The following is a 21350-nucleotide window of genomic DNA, read 5'->3' on the forward strand; positions in this document are numbered from 1 at the left end:
GCAGACCATGTTGAAATTACTATTGCTCCGAGGCCAGTGTCAAGAGCATTTATAAGAATGCTGCTGTTCTGGGTATTATGTAGCACTTAACCTTCAGAAAGACACATGAAGAAACTTGCGCAAACAAATGTTCCACAGAATACGGAACTCTCCCAAACAAGTGATCTTCTTTCTCCTTAAAAACTAGGCACAGCTTTTAATTGGAATGATTCTCAAGGGTTGGCCATAGAATAATGAATTATGAGTTGAAAGCTGATGCCATCCAGAGAATCCTCAGGGATGTATTACATTCAATGTCAATAGTGAATAGTGTCGAGTCCATGACCAATACATTCCTGATCTTCTCTAGCCCGATGGTGAAGTTAGAGGCGAAGTTTATCTCTAACTTGAAATTTTTCAAACTTCCACTTTTCCAGTGAACTGAACCGGCATTGTACTGGCTTCTATAAATCCAGTAGGAAATACAGAAAAGGGGAAAACACAGCAAAATCACCTGAGCCTTGGCCATTTTCTCTGGTCCTTAGGACACTGCCAGCAACTGGGTTGCTCTATTTTTGTCCTATTTGGATCAGGTCTGATGATGTTCACAAATTTCCATCCTCATGAGGACATCCCAGAAATAATAATACCCGAACCAGGCACTTCTTCTCCCTTCCTCTAAGCTGGTGGCGATTCCACACCTGCAGGGAGATTACAATGTGAGTAATGCCCACCTGTAGGTCCAGATGCTGTTACTGTTCCTATCACTTTTATTAACACAAAGTCCCCAATATTTTTTCCCCAATATTATTAAGTGACTGAAAACATTTACATCACTAGCAATAAAATCTAAAGCTCCTAATTTGCAGACATATGAGTAAACAATGACTTTATAATAAATAGCGATTGCAAAATAAATAAATAGTGATTGGACAATCCAATATACATGCCAAAAACAAACAAAAAAACTGGATCCTTACCTCGCAACATACAGAACTATCAACACCTTACTGTGTGACTCTGAATGAGAATGACAAATCAATGAACTTTGTTGAATAAGGTCTGGAAACAATTTTTAATGGGCTATATAAGGAACTATTATAGCAAGAGCATCCAATAAAATTATTTTTTTAAATAAGAATATAAAGTGAAGATTATTCTGCAAAAGGAACTTTATGTAATGTAATACAATCACTTTAGAAAAACTTCAAAACTCACCATGCAGTAGAGTTAGATGTATAAGCACCCCATAAGACACCACAGAACTGCTCTACAGTTTCTGAGACTATAAAGCCATGACGGGCAGCTAAAGGGGTTGTACTTCTGACCTTGAGGTTAGCAGTCCAACTCTTAACACATGCCAAAACCAGGACTCCACAGAAAACCCTTAAATAACACTTATTAGTTTGAACCATATATAAACATTTTGAAATGAAGAAGTATAAATCTCCCCATGGTAGAGCATGTACACTGGTACAGATAGGAACCAGAAACACAGGGAATCCAAGACCGATGATACCTGCAGGACCAGTGGTGAGAGTGGGGATATCAGGAGGGTGGAGGGAAGGTGGGGTGGAAAGGAGAAGTGATTATAAGGATCTACATATAACCTCCTCCCTGGGGGATGGATGACAGAAAAATGGGTGAAGGGAGATATCAGACAGTGTAAGATATGACAAAATAATAATTTATAAATTATCAAGGGTACATGAGGGAGAGAGGAGCTGGGAGGGAGGGGAAAAATTAGGAGCTGATACCAAGGGCTCAAGTAGAAAGTAAATGTTTTGAGAATGATGAGGGCAACAAATGTACAAATGTGCTTGACATACGATGGATGGATGTATAGACTGTGATAAGCGTTGTACGAGCCCCCAATAAAATGATTAAAATTAAATTAAAAAATGCGCCCTTAGTGAGTGCATATCTGAACCCCAAGAGAAACATCATATGTTTTAAAGTAGCATTATTTGTAGGAACCCAGCGAGGTTGGGACTATGCAATAAGGAGTTTGAAAACCTAACCTGGGGATTAATCCCATTTGACATCATGTTAGATTTTACTGAGCCATTTCAGAGGCAGAAATGTAGACCTCACTACCATCAAACAAGAGGCGCCAGGAGTAGGGCGCTTTGGATCCTCCATTCTTGGGCCGAAACTCCTCAATCCAGAAGACAGAGAGCTGTAACACAAGAGAGCCAGCGATGGGGAGAAGCAGCAACAGAGACCTGGTGGCAGCAGAATCAAGAGACTGAGACAGAGCAGTGGGGTTCCCAGGGCAAAGAACAAGAGAGCCGAGCGCCTTTTGGGAGGAGGTTGGTAGGTGAAGTGGTGTGCATCTGAGTATTTATCTGAGGAACCAGATTTGCCAACTAACACAGAGTTGAGTCCGTTTAATGTGAGGCTAACTTGTGGAGTGGGCATTTATCCTCCGAGCCAAAAGACCTTTGCAAGATTGCCCATTCACACAGAAACCAAGGGGCTGGAGGGCCTGCTCATACCAGCAGGTCTGGCTGTCAAGATGCCGCGCCAAAAGAAGAACTGTATCTTAAATGATTAATGACCTTGAATTGTATGTTTGAACAGTGGCCCCAATGTCAAATATAACTTAAGGAGAGGGTCCTTTAAACTTTAAGAGGCAACAGAAAGACACAGACACATCACATAGATAAGGGAGGCCATTAGCAGGAAGTCAAAATGACAACTGAGGATTCACCTTCGGAACCCTGGATGAAAAGGGCATGGAACAAAAGGCATGTCACAGATCAGGATTGGTGGCTGATCAATATGTCACCGATGCAGGTGGGACTGCAGCAGCAGGAATGGGGCCATGAGTAGGACATGCACATTATTAGAAAGAGGTATACAAGATTGGTCCAGGGCCTTCACACAAGGCCAGTCAAGGCAAGCCTCATGACACGGGCCCCTGTGCTGTCCTGGGGAAGGTGACCTCCATTGTGGATACACCTAGCTAGCCCGTGGAGAGGAGCTGGCTCCAACGGAGTCCAGCCAATCTGCGGTGCTTCAGCCTTAGAAGCAGTTCTTCTTAGGTATTCACCCCGAGGCGAAGATGACCTACATCCTGGCCTAATGGTCAAAAAGAATTCAATGGAGGCTTACTCAAGGTGGGGACGCAGCAAGTGGGCACTGAGTTGTCGCTGTCACCAGCAACCCAAACCTCAACCCCAACTCACTGCCATCGAGTCGGGTCCGATGGTCGCGACCCCAGTTTAGGAGAAGGTGCAACTGCGCCTAGGGGGTTTCCAAGACTGCAGCTCTTGCTTGACACGGGCAGAAACCCCGTCTTTCTCCGCAGGTGCGGCTCGGCGTTTCCAAGCGTTGACCTTCCTGAGGTTCGCGGCCCAGTCCGTAACCACGAAACCGCCAGCCTTCTGCAAAGTGGGGCGCTCGGAGCTCAAGTTGTACAACTATCAAGGGCGACTTACCCGGTAAAGTCATCATAACCCAGGGAGATGTGCACAGACCCGACCCGCACCGACGGGGCAGCCTGGCCCGAGGTCCCCGGCGCTCAGCCCGGTTGCACCCCAAGGTGCCGGCCCCCCGCTTCCCCTCCCGCCAGCACGTGCACCATCGCTTGCCCTGTTTCAGAGAGAAAAACCCACGTGGCTTCCTCCTGGCTCACCATTCGTTCCAGGAAGCTACACCTCCGGCAATGCCTCCAGCTCCACCCGAGGAGCCGAGTCCAAGCCAAACTCCCGCCGCAAGCACGCCACCCGTCACCACGGACGCTGTGCGGAACTACGGTGGCCGCCGAAGCCCTAAATGTCACGCGCTGGCGAAATGGATTTCTGGTCCCACCTCTCGGCAGGCCTTCGGGAAGGAGGCCACGTTTATCTCACTGCCGTACAAAAGGAAAGACTGCGTGTGGCCAACCCGCTATAGTCTCATACGCGTTGTTGGCATGGCCTCGCCCATCCATTTGGTGGGCGAGGCAAACAATAGACAGGGATGCCATATACATATAAGATCAATCCATCACACCACATTGGCTCATGGGGCTATCAAATACAGAGCTTGCCTGATGTCTCTTGCATTTTACCCCTCCAGGACACAACCGTCCCCTGAACCCATTCGAGGTGGTGCCCCATATGTCACCTGATGCAAATCCGACATCCTCTGACTAGATTCGCTGGGGATGAAGCTTCCCCTCTAAGGCACGCAGGGAAGCAACCTTGCTCCCTCCAAGAGGGCCTGGGGTGCGTCTTTATCATCCAGGACTTCATCCCCAGCTCCTGGAAACAGGTTGAGGACAAGAGGACCCGTGACAAATGTCGGTTACACTCATAGATAGCGTCCCAAGTCCCAGGGCTAGTGCTCTAAATTTGTTGTAGAAATTCCTCTAACCCATAGCGCCAAGCGCGACGTTTTCGTAAACATTTCGTTAAAACGTATCTGGTACTGAAATTATAATGCTTTTGGAGCCGACGACGAAGATGTTGACGAAAGCGTTGCACTTTATTCGTACAAATGCACACCGTTAGTCACGCATTTTAGCGGCAAAGTGCTTGAACAGTGGCACATGTTTTGACCGATGGTGCCTTTGAGGTTAAGTGGTCGCTGGAGTTCAGCGCGTTTTAGGTTAATTTTCAATCTAGTGAAGTGTTAATGTTGATATTTTTTATATAGGTTCACAAACCTGTAGTTTTATGTCAAAGGTGTAATACTCATAAAAAATATTTATTATATATTTCCGGTTTTTCTAAATGTAACGAATTCATTACATTTGTCTTTTGAATCGATGGTGACAAAAATTACCACAGCATGGATTGTGATTTGTTTTATAGAAAACGGTGAATTTATGACCCAGATGGAAGCGGTACAGACTCAGACAAGGAACTAGATGCTAATATGGATGAAATTGGTAAATAAAATGTGCATTATATTTTAAAATTTTGATTTTACAATATAAAATTTTAATTATATTGCTATTCAAACTATTTCACCATTACCCTAATGTCACAAACAGAGGAAGATGCAAAAATGTAAATTGCAAGAGTGCACCAGTATTTTTCTGCAGCAAATGCAAAGTTCATCTTTGTATCACAAAAGAAAAAAATTGCTTTGTTCAATTTCACACTAACTACAATTATAAACAAATAAAATTTGTATTATATTTTATAAATAAAATAAGTTTTCAGTTTGTTTTTTATTTAATAATAAAATAAGATGAAAATAATATAGAAATGAAGGTGCATTTTTAAATTCTTTTATTATAAATCCATGGATGAATGTGACTATTTGGTTACATTTTAAAAACATTGCAAATTTTATACTTTTAAAATATATTTTGGTTGTTAGATATATTGATAACTATGAAAGTAAAGAACAAAAACAAAAAATTTTTTCCGGAAATTAAAAATTCAGGCGTTATAAAGCTAAATAATATTGTTAGCTCCCTCATGGGAGAGATATACCTCGGTCCTTGGCTTCACGGGAGAAAGAATTCACTCCGAAGCCTAGATTATGATCCAACTGAGTTTTATGAAAGTTAGAAGAAGTTTCAGGTTTATACAGGCACCCACAGGGCCCCTCAACCCGTACAGCTTTCTGAAAAGTTGCTTGTGAGAGCAAGTCAAGGCTGCGGGTGTGGGGAAAAGGCCAGGCCCTCCCCCTTACAACTAATCATGGGTTCGAGAGGCGCAACTGTACAGTTAAAAAAATACATAATTATAATAATGTCATAGGGAAATGGGAGAGAGAGTAAAATAAAGAGTCGGACACATTTCATAGTAGCATGCCCACCTCCTGGCCTGCCTTGATCTCAACAGCCAGTGCCTCGCACAGCATGGGCCCAGTGGGCAGGGGAGGGAGGACTGGGAAGGAACCTGGGACTGAGGAGAGCGAACAAGGGAGAGAGGGAGGAGAGCACAATTTATTACTAAGCAAGGCTTATATATCTTTGGGGGGCGTGCAAGCCCCCTAATTACAGGTAAAGACACATGTCACAGGAAAGAGGTTGCACAGAAATGAGGGGGATGATCTAGGGTCATACAAGTAATAGAAAGGGGAGGGATTGGGGGACACATACATGACAAGATGAGTGGATCCTAGATTCATGATGGCAGCCTTACTTTGGATGGATGTCATCTAAGAGGTTTGACCTGTTCTCTGGCTCTCCATGGAAACCATTATCAGTAGGGTGTGAACCCCACCTACAGTGGGCCAGAGAGAAGTCTAGTGGCTGAATGCCTTCAGGGAGAATATCTCTAAGCATGTGACCTCCCACCATGTATTGACAAATAGCTTTTAATGTTTGGCATATCTTTGAGGGAGACAAAGCTGGGGAAAAGACATTTTGTACTCCACATCTTGGATCCTGCCTTTTCCTCTGTAGGGAGGTGTGGTTGAATATACTGGTCAACCCCATTGGCTGAATCAAATTCACCTGGCCCAGATAGGCCAATCCAAGTGTAAGGCCCACCTAGGTGTACCACCCCTTCCTAGCCTGGAGCTCTAACCTAACAATATGTCATTTATACCAAGTGGGGTCACCATAACTCAAAATCAACTCGATGGCAGTCATGTCATGTACTAAATAATGTGAATTTAAAAATAGAATTGGTAATTGGTATCTTGATTGTTGCTTCTTCTTAGTTGCTGCCAGTCAGTTCTGATGTAGGGTTTTTTGGGGTGGTCACCCTAAGTCAGAACTGACTGGCAGCAACTGAGACTTTCACTCAATTAATTGCTACAATAGAGGAATCAATTTATATACATTTGATTAAAATGTGATTTTTCATTTTATTGGGGGCACATACAACTCTTATTTCAATCCATGCGCACATCCATTGTGTCAAGCACATTTATACATGTGTTGCCATCATCATTCTTAAAATATGTGCTTTCTACTTGAGCCCTTGGTATCAGCTCATTTTCCCCCCTCCTTCCCCACTCCTCCCTCACTCATGAGCCCTTGATAATTTATAAATTATTATTTTATCATTTTTTATACTGTCCGAATTCTCCCTTCACCCACTTTTCTGTTGTCCATTCCCCAGGGAGGAGGTTATATGCAGATCTTCGTAATCAGTTCCCCCTTCCAACCCCACCCTCCCTCCACTCTCCCAGTATTGACACTCTCACCACTGGTCCTGAAGGGATCATCTGTCCTGGATTCTGTGTTTACAGTTGCTATCTGTACCAGTGTACATCCTCTGATCTAGCCAGATTTGTAAGGTAGAATTGGGATCACGATAGGGGGTGGGGGGGGGTGGAGGAAGCACTTAGGATCTAGAAGAAAGTTGTATATTTATTTCATCGTTGCTGCACTGCACCCTGACTGGCTTGTCTCCTCCCCAAGACCCTTCTGTAAGGGGATGGCCAGTAGCCTACAGATGGATTTTGGGTCCCCACTCCATACTCCCCCTCATTCACAGTGATATGATTTTTTGTTCTTTGATGCCTGATACTTGATTCCTTCGACACCTCATGATCACACAGACTAATGTGCTGCTTCTATGTGGCCTTTGTTGCTTCTGAGCTAGATGACCGCTTGTTTACCTTCAAGCCTCTAAGGCCCCAGATGCTATATCTTTAGATAACCGGGCACCATCAGCTTTCTTCACCACTTTTGCTTATGCACCCATTTGTCTTCAGCGACTGTATTGGGAATGCGAGCACACAATGGATGAATACATTTCTTAATCCACCCAATAATGAAATTAGAACTTTCTACATGTGACAGTGAGTGTCCTAGTCAGCTAGAAATAGCACACAATTATATATCAACACATATTACACGAACAAATACATATTTATATTGACAGACAAGTTAACAGCACACTGGGAAAAGTTGGGATATTACCAGTATCCACATTATCAGAGTCTTTCTAACATCATTGGTACTATCAGGAGCAGCGCAGGGTTTATTTCTTTGAGGTTGAGATGAAACCCATTTCAACTCTTCAACCTACTTGGTCAATTCTTGAACAAATTCTCTATCGTCACTTGATTCCTTTCTGGTCAAAGGCTATCCCACAGAACTACATTATTAATTAGTATTCCACTGGTGTTTACATGAGAGAAATCACCAAAAGCACTGGCAAAGTCACTGCATTTCCAGGGCTTTCCTCATGCATGATATCACTGGTGAAGGCACATGACTCCTTGTGGAGCGCTTTCTCACCTTGACTGAATTAAAAGCTTTTTCGCTTTTGTGTTTTTACATCAAGAAAACTTAGGAACCCCAGTAAAAGCTTTCCCACACACACTGCAGCTACACGATAACCATCCTACAGGAAATTCTTGATGAGACATAAACTCTTCCTTTGTTTTGAAAGCCGTCACCCTCACTGTATTTAGAGTTTGTCTGCAAATTTTCTGATGTTGAGTAGGACTTGACTGCCAGGCATAAGACTTTCATCGTTTATTGCATGCTAAGGTGTTCAAGATTGCCTGTTAAGTCAGCGGCTGAATCATGGCTGTCTTTGACCTGGCTCAACCTTGGATATCCCTGAGCTCTATCCAGGGAATACTGTGTGATCAGTATCAGAAGGGAGTGGCTGCACTTTGGATGGAACAGACAAGAGTCTCATTACTCTTAAAAACAGCTTCCAGGAGGCAGGAGCAGAGTGAGCAGCAGCTAGATGATAGCAGGGAACACTTTTTATGGTAGCACTGCTATGGGGGGCTATAGCGGACATGCTTATTAGTCTGGAAATGTGTACTGGGAGCCATCTGTGTCTCATAACTATGGGACCCTCTCCCCACGAGTCAGCATTCCAAATCCTGAGATTATGAGCATAGACAATTTGGCCTCTTATATTCCTATCTAGTCCTCCAATCTTCCACTCTACAATTCAAGAGTTTAGCCAATCTCGTTAATCACATTATGTCAGAAGCATCAGGATTTGTTATTTACCAGCCTAGAGTAGAAAAAGCTATCTAAAATCAAGTTGAAAGAAGACCTGATGCAAAGGGCTTAAGTGGAGAGCAAATGATTTGAAAATGATTAGGGCAAAGAATGTACGGATGTGCTTTATACAATTGATATATATATATATATATATATGTGTGTGTGTGTGTATGGATTGTGATAAGAGTTGTATGAGCTCCTAATAAAATGTTTTTAAAAAAATCAAGTTGATTCTTACCCAGGAAATCGAAATCCCATCAACGTGCAGAATACTTTGGGCAAAAAGTAATAAAACTTCTGGGGTGGGAAACCACATGAGATCATCCCATATGTTGTTTCACCCACAAACTAGGGAAAAGGTGACAACAAATCTGAGATTGGGGGGAGGGGGGGTGGAGGAGGGAATCTCCCAAATTCTTTCACATAAAAAAATAAAGTAAAAACAAACGAACACACAAAAAAACAAAAGAAGCAAAAAAAAAATAAGTTCACAAATAGAAACTATAATAACCAAGTTGTATGAAGGAACAGAATCGAAAACTATGCAGGAATGTATGATGTCCTTGGTGAGATAAGACACAGACATTTAAATAAAAATGTGTTCACTGAACAGCTAAATACTATAAAAAGAAGCCCTGTGGCCAAGAATTCACGGTTAGAGCAAACAATTACTGTACTTGGCTGCTAACCTAATAGGCTGGAGGTTTCAGTCTACTGAGAAGAGGCTAAATAGGCCTGGTGACAGACTTATCAAAAAAAAAAATCAGCCAAGGAAAACACCAAGGAGCCAGGATTCAAATCACACTAGTAGGATCATCAGAACCAGGAACCAACTTAATGGTGAATAGTTTGATTTCCTAACTCCCATCATTGCCACAATGATCCCTTGTAGTTTTTTGAACCTGATACAAGTACTTCGTCGTCCTCTAACTGGATCGTGAAGTCCCCCCTCATGACCAAAGGGGTCCTGAGGAGCAGCTGTTGATATTATAGGAAAATAAAGACAAAGCGTGCAAAATACTCACCTTTTCAGGAAAAATAGAGAGCGAATATCTTTTCCAACAAGTTTCTTGGGGCATGGGGGCCCCATCAATAACATACTTAACTATTATCTCTGCAAATCTATCTATCTCTGCATATTCTAGTTAAGATATGCTGGACGAAAAGGCTGGAGGAAAAAATAACAGGAGCAATGGTTCCGGGCGGATATGGGGAGGTGGAGGTGGGGGTAAGGAGCTGGTATTGAACAACCCAGGGACAGGGGAGCAACAAGTGATCCAAGATCAGTGGCAGGGAGGGTGTGAGAGGCCTGGTAGGGATTCAGCAAGGGCAATGTAATGGAAAAAAATTACTGAAACCCAAATGGAGGCTGAGTATGATAGTGGGACAAGAGGAAAGTAAAAGGAAATAGAAGAACTAGGCAACAGAGGTTATTTATATAGGTCTAAATACAGGGATGTGCATATGTAAATATATTTATATAGGATGGTGGGTAATAGATCTATGTGCATATATTTATAGGTTTAGTATCAAGGCAGTAGATGAACATTGGACCTCCACTCAAGTACTTACTCAATGCAAGAACACATTGTTCTATTAAATTGGCATTCCATGATGCACCCCTTCCCAGCACAATCACTGAAGACAAATATGTGCATAAGCAAATCTGGTGAAAAAGCTGTTGGTACCCGGCTATCAAAAGATATAGTGTCTGCCTGTGATCACGAGGTGCCGAAGGGTCAGTTATCAAGTATCGAACAAAAAAACATATCATTGTGTGCTCACCTCCCTGATATGATCGCTGAAGACAAATGGGTACATAAGCAAATGTAGCAAAGAAAACTGATGGTCCCCAGCTATCAAAAGATACAGCGTCTGGGGTCTTAAAGACCTGAAGGTAAACAAATGGCCATCAAGCTCAGAAGCAACAAAGCCCACATGGAAGCACACCAGCCTGTGCGATCACAAGGTGTTGAAGAGATCAGGTATCAGACATCATCAGAACAAAAAAATCTTATAGTGAATGAGGGGAGGAGTGCGGAGTGGTGACCCAAAGCCCATTGTAGGCCACTGGACATCCCCTCACAGAAGGGTCTTGGGGAGGAGACGAGCCAGTCAGGGTGTGATGTAGCAACGATGAAAAACAAATACTTTCCTCTAGTTCCTAAAGGCTTCCTCCTGCCCGCCCCCCTCATCATGATCCAAATCCTCCCTTGCAAGTCTGGCTAGACCAGAGGATGTACACTGCTACAGATGGGAACTGGACACACAGGGAATCCAGAGCAGATGATCCCCCCAGGACCAGTGGTGTGAGTGGTGATAGTGGGAGGACATAGGGAGGGTGGGCTGGAAAGGGGGAACCAATTTTAAGGAGCTACATGTGACTTCCCCCCTAGGGGACAGGCAACCGAAAAGTGGGTGAAGGGAGATGTCGGAGAGGGCAAGATATGACAACATAATAATTTATAAATTATCAGGGATTCACGAGGGAGGGGGAAGTGGGGAGAGAAGAGAAAAATGAGAACCTGATGCCAGGGGCTTAAGTGGAGACCAAATGTTTTGAGAATGATGAGGGCAACGAATATACAAATGTGTTTTATACAATTGATGTATGGATGGATCGTGATAAGAGTTGTATGAGCTGCTAATAAAATGATTTTTTAAAATGATATAGTGTCTTGGGTCTTAAAGGCTTGCAGATAAATAAGTGGTCATCTAGCTCAGAAGCATCAAAGCCCACATGGAAGAAGCACATCAGCCTGTGTGACCACGAGGTGTAAAAGGGCCCAGGTATCAGACATCAAAGAACAAAATTATCAAATCAGTGGGTACCCACCTTCCCGATATGATCACTGAAGACAAATGGGTGCATAAGCAAATGTGGTGAAGAAAGCTGATGGTGCCCGGCTATCAAAAGATATAGCATCTGGGGTCTTAAAGGCTTGAAGGTAAACAAGCGGCCATCTATCTCAGAAGCAACAAAGCCCACATGGAAGAAGAACACCAGCCTGAGTGACCACGAGCTATCAAAGGGATCAGTTATCAGGCATCAAAGAACAAAAAATCTTATTGCAAATGAGGGTGAGTACAGAGTGGACACTTAAAGCCCATCGCCAGGTTTGGAATTCTGACAGCCAAGATACGCAATGTAGAAAGCAGCTAAGTGCTGAGATATCTGGTACAAACTCCCTGGGAGCTGGGTCTAGTGGGAGTAGAAAGGCTGATGGCAGAGAGGCCGAATGGCACAGCAGCTTTCCTCACCTGAGTTAGACCAGCAAGCAGCACAGGGACCCTGATGTCAGAGAAGTGTTTGGGCACTGATCTAGAATTGTCTCCATCCCCCTTACTGAAGGGTTGTGAGATGAACCAGTCAGGGTGCAGGGTAGGAACGATGAAACATATAACTTTCCTCTAGTTCCTAAATGCTTCTTACCTGCCACTATCATGAACCCAATTCTACCTTGCAAATCTGGCTAGACCAGAGGATGTACATTGGTACAGATATCAATTGGAAACATAGGGAATCCAGGACAGATGTTCTCTTCAGGACCAGTGGTGAGAGTGGCGATGCCTGGAAGGTGGAGAGAATGTGGGGTGGAAAGGGCGAACCAATTACAAGAATCTACGTACAACCTCCTCCCTGGGGGGATGCACAACAGAGAAGGGGGCTAGGGGAGACATGGGACAGTATAATATATGACCAAATAATAATAAGTTATGAATTATGAAGGGCTCATGAGGAAGGGGGCAGTAGGGAGGGACGGGGAAATGAGGAGCTGATATTAAGAGCTTAAGAAGGCAAATGTTGGAGGGAGGGGAGAAAAAAAAAAGAGGACCTGATGCAGAGGGCTTAAGTGGAGAGCAAATGCTTTGAGAGTGATTAGGGCAAAGAATGTATGGATGTGCTTTATACAATTGATGTATGTATATGTGTGGATTGTGATATGAGTTGTATGAGCCCCTAATAAAATGTAAAAAAAGAAAAGAGAAAAAAATTATTAGGGCAAAGAATGTACAGATATGCTTTATACAATTGATGTATGTATACGCATGGATTGTGATGAGTTGTATGAGCCCCTACTAAAATGTTAAAAAAAAGGCAAATGTGTGAATGATGGCAACAAATATACAAACGTACTTGACAGAATGGACGTATGTATGGATTGTGATAAGAATTGTACGAGCCCCCAATAAAATGATTTTTTTTTTAACATACTTAACAAGGTGGTCAGTTTCTTAAACTTAGATGGCTCATTAGAGAAGTAACCCAAGACCAGAATTAGGGGCAGGCAGAGGGGAGTTGACCACCCTGTGAACGAGAATAGAATGTTTGTACTTCAGAGATAGGTAGCCTTCAGCTGCATGGAGAGCAGCCATGTGGTAGTAAGGTGCAATTTTAAAGTAGCACTATTTGGGGGTGAAATTCAGGGATGATTTTTAGTCAGGAGTCATGTGTATCTCACAAATATGAACGTCTTCCTCCACCAATTGGCCTTCCAGACTCCTAATCATGAGCATAGAAAATAAGGCCGCATGCACGCTCTTCAAGGTACTCAGTTTCCCACACTAGATGAGCTGGGGTTATCATGATTCCACTTAAGAATACTCGATAAACTTCATGCTCTCACCAAGAATGCATGGAATGATCCTTTTTTCATTCATCACTCCATCATCAGTACTTGGAAACAGGGTCAAGTCCAGACACCACGTGACAAATATTCCTTACAATCTCCAGTAAGCAATAGAAGACTGACTAGTTCATTGGTCTCTCTAATTATGTTCTAAAATTCATTGTGTAAATTCTGGTTTTCAATTGTTCCTTTATTCTGACCTGGGAAAAATGAATTAAAATATGTGCACAAGCCCACCATCCACTATTACACCGTAGGGTTTCTCTCGTAAGTAATTTGTCATTTACACTAAGGGGGGTCAGAAGGAGTTAGAATTGACTTGATAGCAAATAACCCAAAACAATATGCCAGATACCAATTGCCCATTTTAATTTTAATATTTACATGACTTATTTTGTCTATGACATGAACACAGATTTTCACTCATCTTATTGATACAAAAGAGCAATCCATTTATATGCATTTGCGTTAATATCAGATTCATCTTTATCAATTAGGATTTCCCAACCTCTGTATTCATGATTTCACATAGGATACTTTGTTGCCATACAATGAAGTGGATAGTTTTCTCAACTCTCTTGTCCCATTAGTGTATCAGTTTGTCCTATGGGCTTTATGGAACATGAAACAAAATGTTGGAAGCTGGAGGCACAACCATAGTCCCTGGAGTCATAAGGACTGCACCATTCACCACATTGATATGGCTTCTGTGCTGCACAAATCCTATGTTGATACTTGATTCCTTTCTGTAGATAGGCTGTCCCACAAGAACTCCATTCTTATTTTTTCTTAGGATTCCACTGCTGTTAAATGACACATGAGAAGTCACAGAAGGCATTTTGCAAACTTAACTGCCGTATATACTCGAGTATAAGCCAACCCAAACATAAGCCGAGGTACCTAATTTTACCACAAAAACCTGGGTGGGAAATACAGCAGCTACTGATATATTTCAAAATAAAATTACAATAATTGCATCAATAGGTTAAAGATTTTTCAACATTTCAAAGAAAAACACTAAACTAGCCTTGTAAGTAGAAAAGAGGATCAACACAAATATGGTATCAATGATAACCTTAAAAGCACAAAAACCTTAGCTCAATCAGCAACTAAGCTAAAACACAAGAGTTAAAATCCTTCAAAACTGGATTCCTGCTCATCATGTGTATGTCCAGAGCTTCAGAGTTACCTGGTGTGAGGTTATCGGCATAGACACACTGAGTTCCCAGTCATCACCGTCACTGTTGTCGTTCTCACACCAAGCACTGTCTTCACTCCATCCATAGCATTACTAATGCCACATTTCTTAAGGCGCGTAGCACCATGTCCTCTGGAATCTCTTCCCAGGCATCATGAACCCACTTTGCTATCAATTCTATGTTAGGCTTCATGAAATTTCCAGATGACACCCATTCATGCCACGTCTTTAGCACATGGTCTTTGAAAGGTTTATTTAAACACACATCTAGGGGCTGCAATACAGATGTAAGCCCACCTGGAATAATGGTCAAAGTAACTTGAGAAGATTTTGCATATTTCTTTGTCATCAGATGTATGGGCTCTGAGCATTTCTCAAACTAGCAAGGATGGTTTTTTCTTTAAGGCTGATCCTGGTCGTCTGTTCCAAATTTCTTCCAGCCATTTTTTTGTTCCATCTTCATCCATTCAGCCTTTAATATGTGCATGCACTATAATTCGTGAGGGGTATTGGACCTTTTTAGGCAAGATCTTTCTTTTAAAAATAACGACAGGTCACAGCTTAGTTCAATTAGCCAAACATGACAGAACAACTGTTAAATGTTTTTTTTTTTTCATTTCCTGTGGTTTTGAATAAAGTTTTGTCTCCCAAACCTGCCATAGTTCTGTTGCTTGGAAGATCAAAAGTCATAGGTGTTTCATCCAAATTGCCTTGCCAATATCTCCCAGGTCATAATTATGGATCCTTCTTTGTTTTATGATGAATGAATGGAATGACATCACCTTCTCATCAAGGTCTTTTGGCAACGTCTGTAAAACTTTTGATCTTTGCCGCAAACATAGAGCAAACCTATTCATGAAGCGGGTACACCAACCTGCTGATGCAACAAAATTTTCAATGCCTGGTGCTTTTAATTTGTCATCTTTAGCCATTTGAAGGGCACGTAAGCGAATTTCCATGCGTGTTACGCAGTAACCATTTTGACGACACTCCATAACCCATTTATGCAATTCAGTTTCTAAAGCCCCATATGAAGTCATTAAACCACGTCGAGCTTTTTTTGCCTTTGGAATCTTTTCCAAGTCAGCTTTCATTTTCCGCCACTCCCTCACTTGTTTTACATCAACACAAAATTCTCTACTTGCAACACTGTTATTGCTTTCTTCTGCTCTTGACACAACTGTAAGTTTGAAACCAGCTTCATATGACCTGCGTGTTTGTTTTGGTCCAGGATTAGAAGTATTGGAATCCATTTCTAACAGGATAAAAAAAAAAGACTTTGAAAAAAGAATGTCATACCATAGTGGTTGAATTCTAAAAATAGACCTTAAGCCCTACTCTAAAAATAAAACCTAGTTATAGTTCTTAAGAGGTCCATTTACAGTAAAAATGGCGGTGTCCAGGCAACTGTATATATAAAGAAGTAAAATCAATTGGCAATAGAATGCAGCAAGACAGATTGACTTTACCATGGAAAACAAATTACACCCCACCCCATCCCCCCTAAAAGAGTCACACTCAAAAGACACCACGAGACCCAAAACATGCAGGATCACCAAGGGAGCTGGCAGTAATTCAGGGTTTGGCGTTTGGTGTGATATTCCAGAATGTGATAACATAACTATGTTTGCATACAGCAGTCTGTGTTAGGAGTCATACTATATATACATGCTGTGTTACTGCATGTGCAGTATTACTACGTACGCCGCCTTACCACATGTACTCACCACAACTTGTATAGTTTGAGGCCTAATGCAGGCTGCTAATATTCTATAACGTGATGACGTGACTGCATAGAGCAGCCTCCTGTGCTAGGGCTCATAAAACACTTGCTGCATTGTATACACAGTTACTGCACACGCAGCATTGCCGCATATTCATGGGAGATGCTGTGCAACCCATGCAGTAACACAGTGCGTACACAACAGTGTGTATACTATGAACCCCAACACAGGTTGCTCTATGCAAGCATAGTCAACATTGAGTCCAAAATAGAGGTTAATAAAAAATAAAACATAGGAGACTAAGTACTGTAAATAAATGTACTGTATACCCAAGACCAGAGACATATCAGTACTTGTATTCAGCAAGGCTTGGAGGAAGAAGAGGGTGTGAGCAAGCATGGGTAAGACTGTAAAGGCTACGTCATTGGTCACAGCCTTGGAGAAGAGCAGCCACATCCAACATGATCTGCAAGGATGTGTTGTGCCCCCCCCCCATCAGTCCAAAGAAGCGGGCAGGTTTTTGTCCAGTATGGCACAGAAAACACAAGGTGCCGGCATGCAGGAGAAAAATAGAGCGGTGATATCAGCAGTCATCAGAACACCCAGAGGCTGCAGCCATCCGCAGATGAGCGAGACCTGAGAACACCTGCACTGCACCAGATAATAGGTAAGTGGGACCCTCACTTGAGTATAAGCCGAGGGGGACTTTTTCAGCATAAATGTGCTGAAACACTTGGCTTATACACGAGTATATATGGTATTTTGCCAAGGCTTTCATTCTGCATGATGACATGTGACGCCCTGTAGAGAATTCCAACCTTGCCTAAATTAAAACTTTTTCATTTGTGTTTGCTTTATGTGAAAAAAAAACTTAGAAGCACAGGAAAAAGTTTCCACACATACACTGCAGCTAAATGGTAAATGCCCTATATAAAATCCACGAGACATGAGCTCTTCCTTTTAAAAAAAAAAAATATTTTATTAGGGGCTCATACAACTCTTATCATAATCCATACATATACATACATCAATTGTATAAAGCACATCTGTACATTCTTTGCCCTAATCATTTTCAAAGCATTTGCTCTCCACTTAAGCCCTTTGCATCAGGTCCTCCCCCCCCCCCACCCCCGGCTTCGTTTTAAAACCTCTGTCCCTCTCACTGCGTCGAAAGTTTCTCTTGGTGAACTTTTAGATGTTGATTGAGTGTTGACTTCTGGGTATAAGATTTTCCACATTGATTGCAGGCAAAGGGTTTCTTCCCTGTGTGAAAACTCTGATGCCCTAAGAGGGATGACTTCTGGGTGAAAGCTTTACCACACTCCCCACAGACATAGGGTTTTTCCCCTGTATGAATTCGTAGATGAGTTTTCAGGTTTCCTTTATGGGTGAAGCCTTTTCCACATTGACTACATACATGGGGTTTTTCACCAGTATGAGTTTGCTTATGAAATCTCAGTGCCCTCTCCCAAACAAAGCCTTTTCCACATTCCTTACATACATGGAGTTTCTCACCAGTATGAGTTCGCTGATGAACTATGAGGTCACTCTTTCTAACGAAGCCTTTTCCACATTCACTACATATGTTCGGTTTCTCACCAGCATGTGTTTGCTTATGATAACTGAGAGAAATCTTCTTAGTGAAGCCTTTTCCACATTCAGCACACATATGGGGTTTCTTTCCAGTATGAGTGTACTGATGCAGAGTTAGATTCATCTTCCCAGAGAAGCCTTTTCCACACTCACTGCATACATATGGTTTCTCACCAGTATGAACGCGCTGATGTAGAGTGAGACTGCTCTTCTCAGTGAAACCTTTTCCGCAATCAGTACATACATAGGGTTTCTCTGCAATATGAGTTAGCTTATGAGTCCTGAGAGTAGTGTTTCTGGTAAAGCCTTTCCCACACTCACTGCATACATAGGGCGTCTCACCAGTATGAGTTCTTTGATGTACAGTGAGATAGAACTTTTGGGTGAAACTTTTTCCACATTGATTACATGTATAGGGTTTCTCACCGGTATGAATTCGCTGATGGAAAATAAGCATTCTCTTCCCTATGAAGCCTTTTCCACAATCAGAGCATGTATGGGGCTTCTCTCGACTATGAATCCACTGATGAGCAGTGAGAGAAGGTTTACTGGTGAAGCCTTTGTCACACTGACTACACGTATAGGGTTTCTCACCTGTATGGATTCGCTCATGGATGACAAGTAGTCTTTTCTGTGAATGGCCTTTTCCACAATAACTGCACACGTGGTGATTCTCTCTACTATGAGTTCGCTGCTGAGTGCTGGGATTGATGTTCTTTTTCTGAAGCTTAATGCATTGTGATTTAAGGCGATCAGAAGTTTTACGCCCGGGCAATTCAACTTCACTACAAAATTGTTCTTGGTCAGCACAGAGAAAAGTCTTCTCACCCCCATTAAGCATAATAGACTTCTTTATTTTATTGCTTCTGCTCTGGTTGACTCTTGGTAAGGTTAAAATTGATTTCACAGCTTTTTCAGATAGGTCAAATGTCCCATGATTTTCCATAATAAGAAAATTATTTTTGTGTTGATGAACATCACTATCATAGCACTGTTCCATTCTCTCCCATCTTCTTTCTTTTTTTGAGTATTCAAGCGAATGAGCATCAACTTTCCAGATTTCTAGAAAAGAAAATAATAAGCGTTCCCTCATGTTGATTTCCAATAGAATCATTTAAAAAAATGCATCCAAGTGAGTCATCTAGTGTAAAACGATATGAATGTAAACAAAGTACCATGCTTATTGTTACTTGTACACTGGTAACAATGTAAACAAATGGAAACTCAAAGTTAGTTAATACAGAAACAAAGTGAGATAAACAGACTAAATGAATACAAATCCTTTTTCGAAAACATAGACTGGGAACACCGTAGAATTAGAAGAGAGCCAGAAATAAATTAAGCTCATGAGACAGAGGGGCAGGATTCCTGGGATATGAAAGGAAAACACTGAGTGCCTTCTATTGGAAAATTTGCTGGCCCTCTCTGGGAAACCAGAAAACAGCAGCTGAGTGCTTTGGGGCTGCGTTTACATGTGGAATCCCGCAGGATCATTTCTTAGCAATGTGAAATGAGCATCGTTGCATCGCCACTTAGGGTACAGCCAAGAAGTCATGCACTGAAATGTAACCTTAAACTTCCCTAATTAAAACCCATGGTTTGGAGCACTGCCTGTGAATTCTTGTGGCCACTGTAATGGATGATCAAACAAAGCACTGAAACGGAGAATGCCATGGAAGGGTGAAGATGAAGGTTGGAGGGTGGAGGCCCATCGGATCTCTGCTTTAAAGGCTGAGTTTGAGTTTTGTTCTCCTTGCCCTGTGTGAATTCTGAGGAGGTGAGATGCCATCCCCAGGCCACTTGTACATTGCTGTTAACTCACTCCTTTGTAATCACTGCTTCTATAAGTACAACTTTTATAATCAAAAGTAACCTTGTTAACTACCAACAATAACAACGAAATGACACAATCCAACAACTAAGCACCACACCCCCTCTTTTGGAGCACGCGATCACTGTTATATTTATGTTGTATACTGAGCTAATAACCTGAAAATTGGACCACAGGAAGAACTGGGGTCCAGAATTAGAGTAAGACTCATTAACTTGTAATAAATCCCTGTCAAAGTCATGTGTTATAAGGCAGAAAGAACTTGAGGCACATACTGAAGCAGACCATTGAATCCAAACTTCAGCAGAAATTACCAAAGGAACATAAAATCAAAACCCAAACTCTCCCAACCGGACCAAGTCAGTACGTGAGAATAAAGATTCAAGTTGAAAAGCATTTCATTTGCCATGGATCTATACTCATTGCGCATAGACTGCTCATACAATATCAAAGACACTGCATTTGGCAAATCTGCTGTAAAAGATCTGCAATTAGAGTGGAGCACATCCTGGCCCACAGAGCCTTGAGGACAACATTCCCACTCAAAGCAACTAATTCACACAGAAAACCATATGGCCAGCCCCACTATGAGACACGAAAGCCCCTCACTGAGCCATAGCCCTACAGAGGACAACACTGGAAATAGTGTGGGAATTCCGCTCGATTTGATCCAGCGAAGCAAAAACATTAAGGGCATCCAACAGAACAGCAAGTGGAACAGAGCAACAAAGTCCCCAGGGAATAACAAAAATAGACGTTGGGGCCAGGACTTAGTGCCCCATCAGACTGACCAGGAAAAAACTCTAAAGGCCAACACACAGTTCTTCAACTAACTACAGGCTTTTCTGGTTTTTTTTTTTAATCATTGGTTTTTTGTTGTTGATGTTGTTTTTGTTTTCTTTTGTTGCTTGGTTTTGCTCTTGTTTTTCTGAAGGTTATTGCTATAGTTTATTGTGCCAGCCTGGTCGATAAACACAAGTAGGATTAACTGAAGGGCAGAGGGATAAATGGCTCAGTGAGCCTCACCTTGGTTGTTCTGTGCCTCAGTTTAAAGGGGTACACTACCTGTGGGATGCCTAGCCTGTGGACTGTGTCGCTGTAAGTTGAGGTCCCTTTAAGCCCACACGATTGGAATGTTCATCTCTGGAGCTGGGGACTGACAGTAGATGACAGTTGGGGACCTGCCTTGCTGTTTGCTGCCTGGGTATATATAGCCCAGCTCTCTCTACAGAAGGGGACTGGCAACTGGCAGCTCTCAAATCTTGAAGGACTGCTAGTGTCTCACTGCTTTATAATTTAACTGTTAATTTCTTGTATTATCTATCTGTATATAATTTAATGGTTTATTTCTTGAATTATATATCTATCTTTATAAATATATTTATATATAATTACTAGCAATCTGGTTTGTCTCTCTAGTGAACCCTGTCTAATACAGTTATTATCTCCATAGGTCTAGCTAAATAAAATAGGCTGGATGAACAATCTGGAGGAGAAAACAACGGGATCAATGGTTCCGGGG

General features: G+C 42.1%; 1 protein-coding gene across 3 annotated transcripts in view; it reads right to left on the reverse strand.

Annotated features, from left to right (window-relative positions):
* The window catches only part of LOC142432273 (zinc finger protein 350-like), a 48795-nt gene that overhangs the window by 18457 nt on the left and 8988 nt on the right, over positions 1-21350 (reverse strand). The window contains exon 2 of one of the 3 annotated variants that reach the window (XM_075537399.1): positions 494-680. In XM_075537399.1, coding sequence (XP_075393514.1) covers positions 494-508 — 15 coding nt within the window. In that variant the 5' untranslated portion in view covers positions 509-680. Of the gene's footprint in view, positions 1-493; positions 681-17541; positions 19060-21350 lie in introns of those variants that run through there. The other 2 variants (XM_075537401.1, XM_075537400.1) reach the window with 2 other exon arrangements.

Source organism: Tenrec ecaudatus, chromosome 18, assembly GCF_050624435.1.
Source record: "Tenrec ecaudatus isolate mTenEca1 chromosome 18, mTenEca1.hap1, whole genome shotgun sequence".
Lineage (NCBI taxonomy): Eukaryota > Metazoa > Chordata > Mammalia > Afrosoricida > Tenrecidae > Tenrec > Tenrec ecaudatus.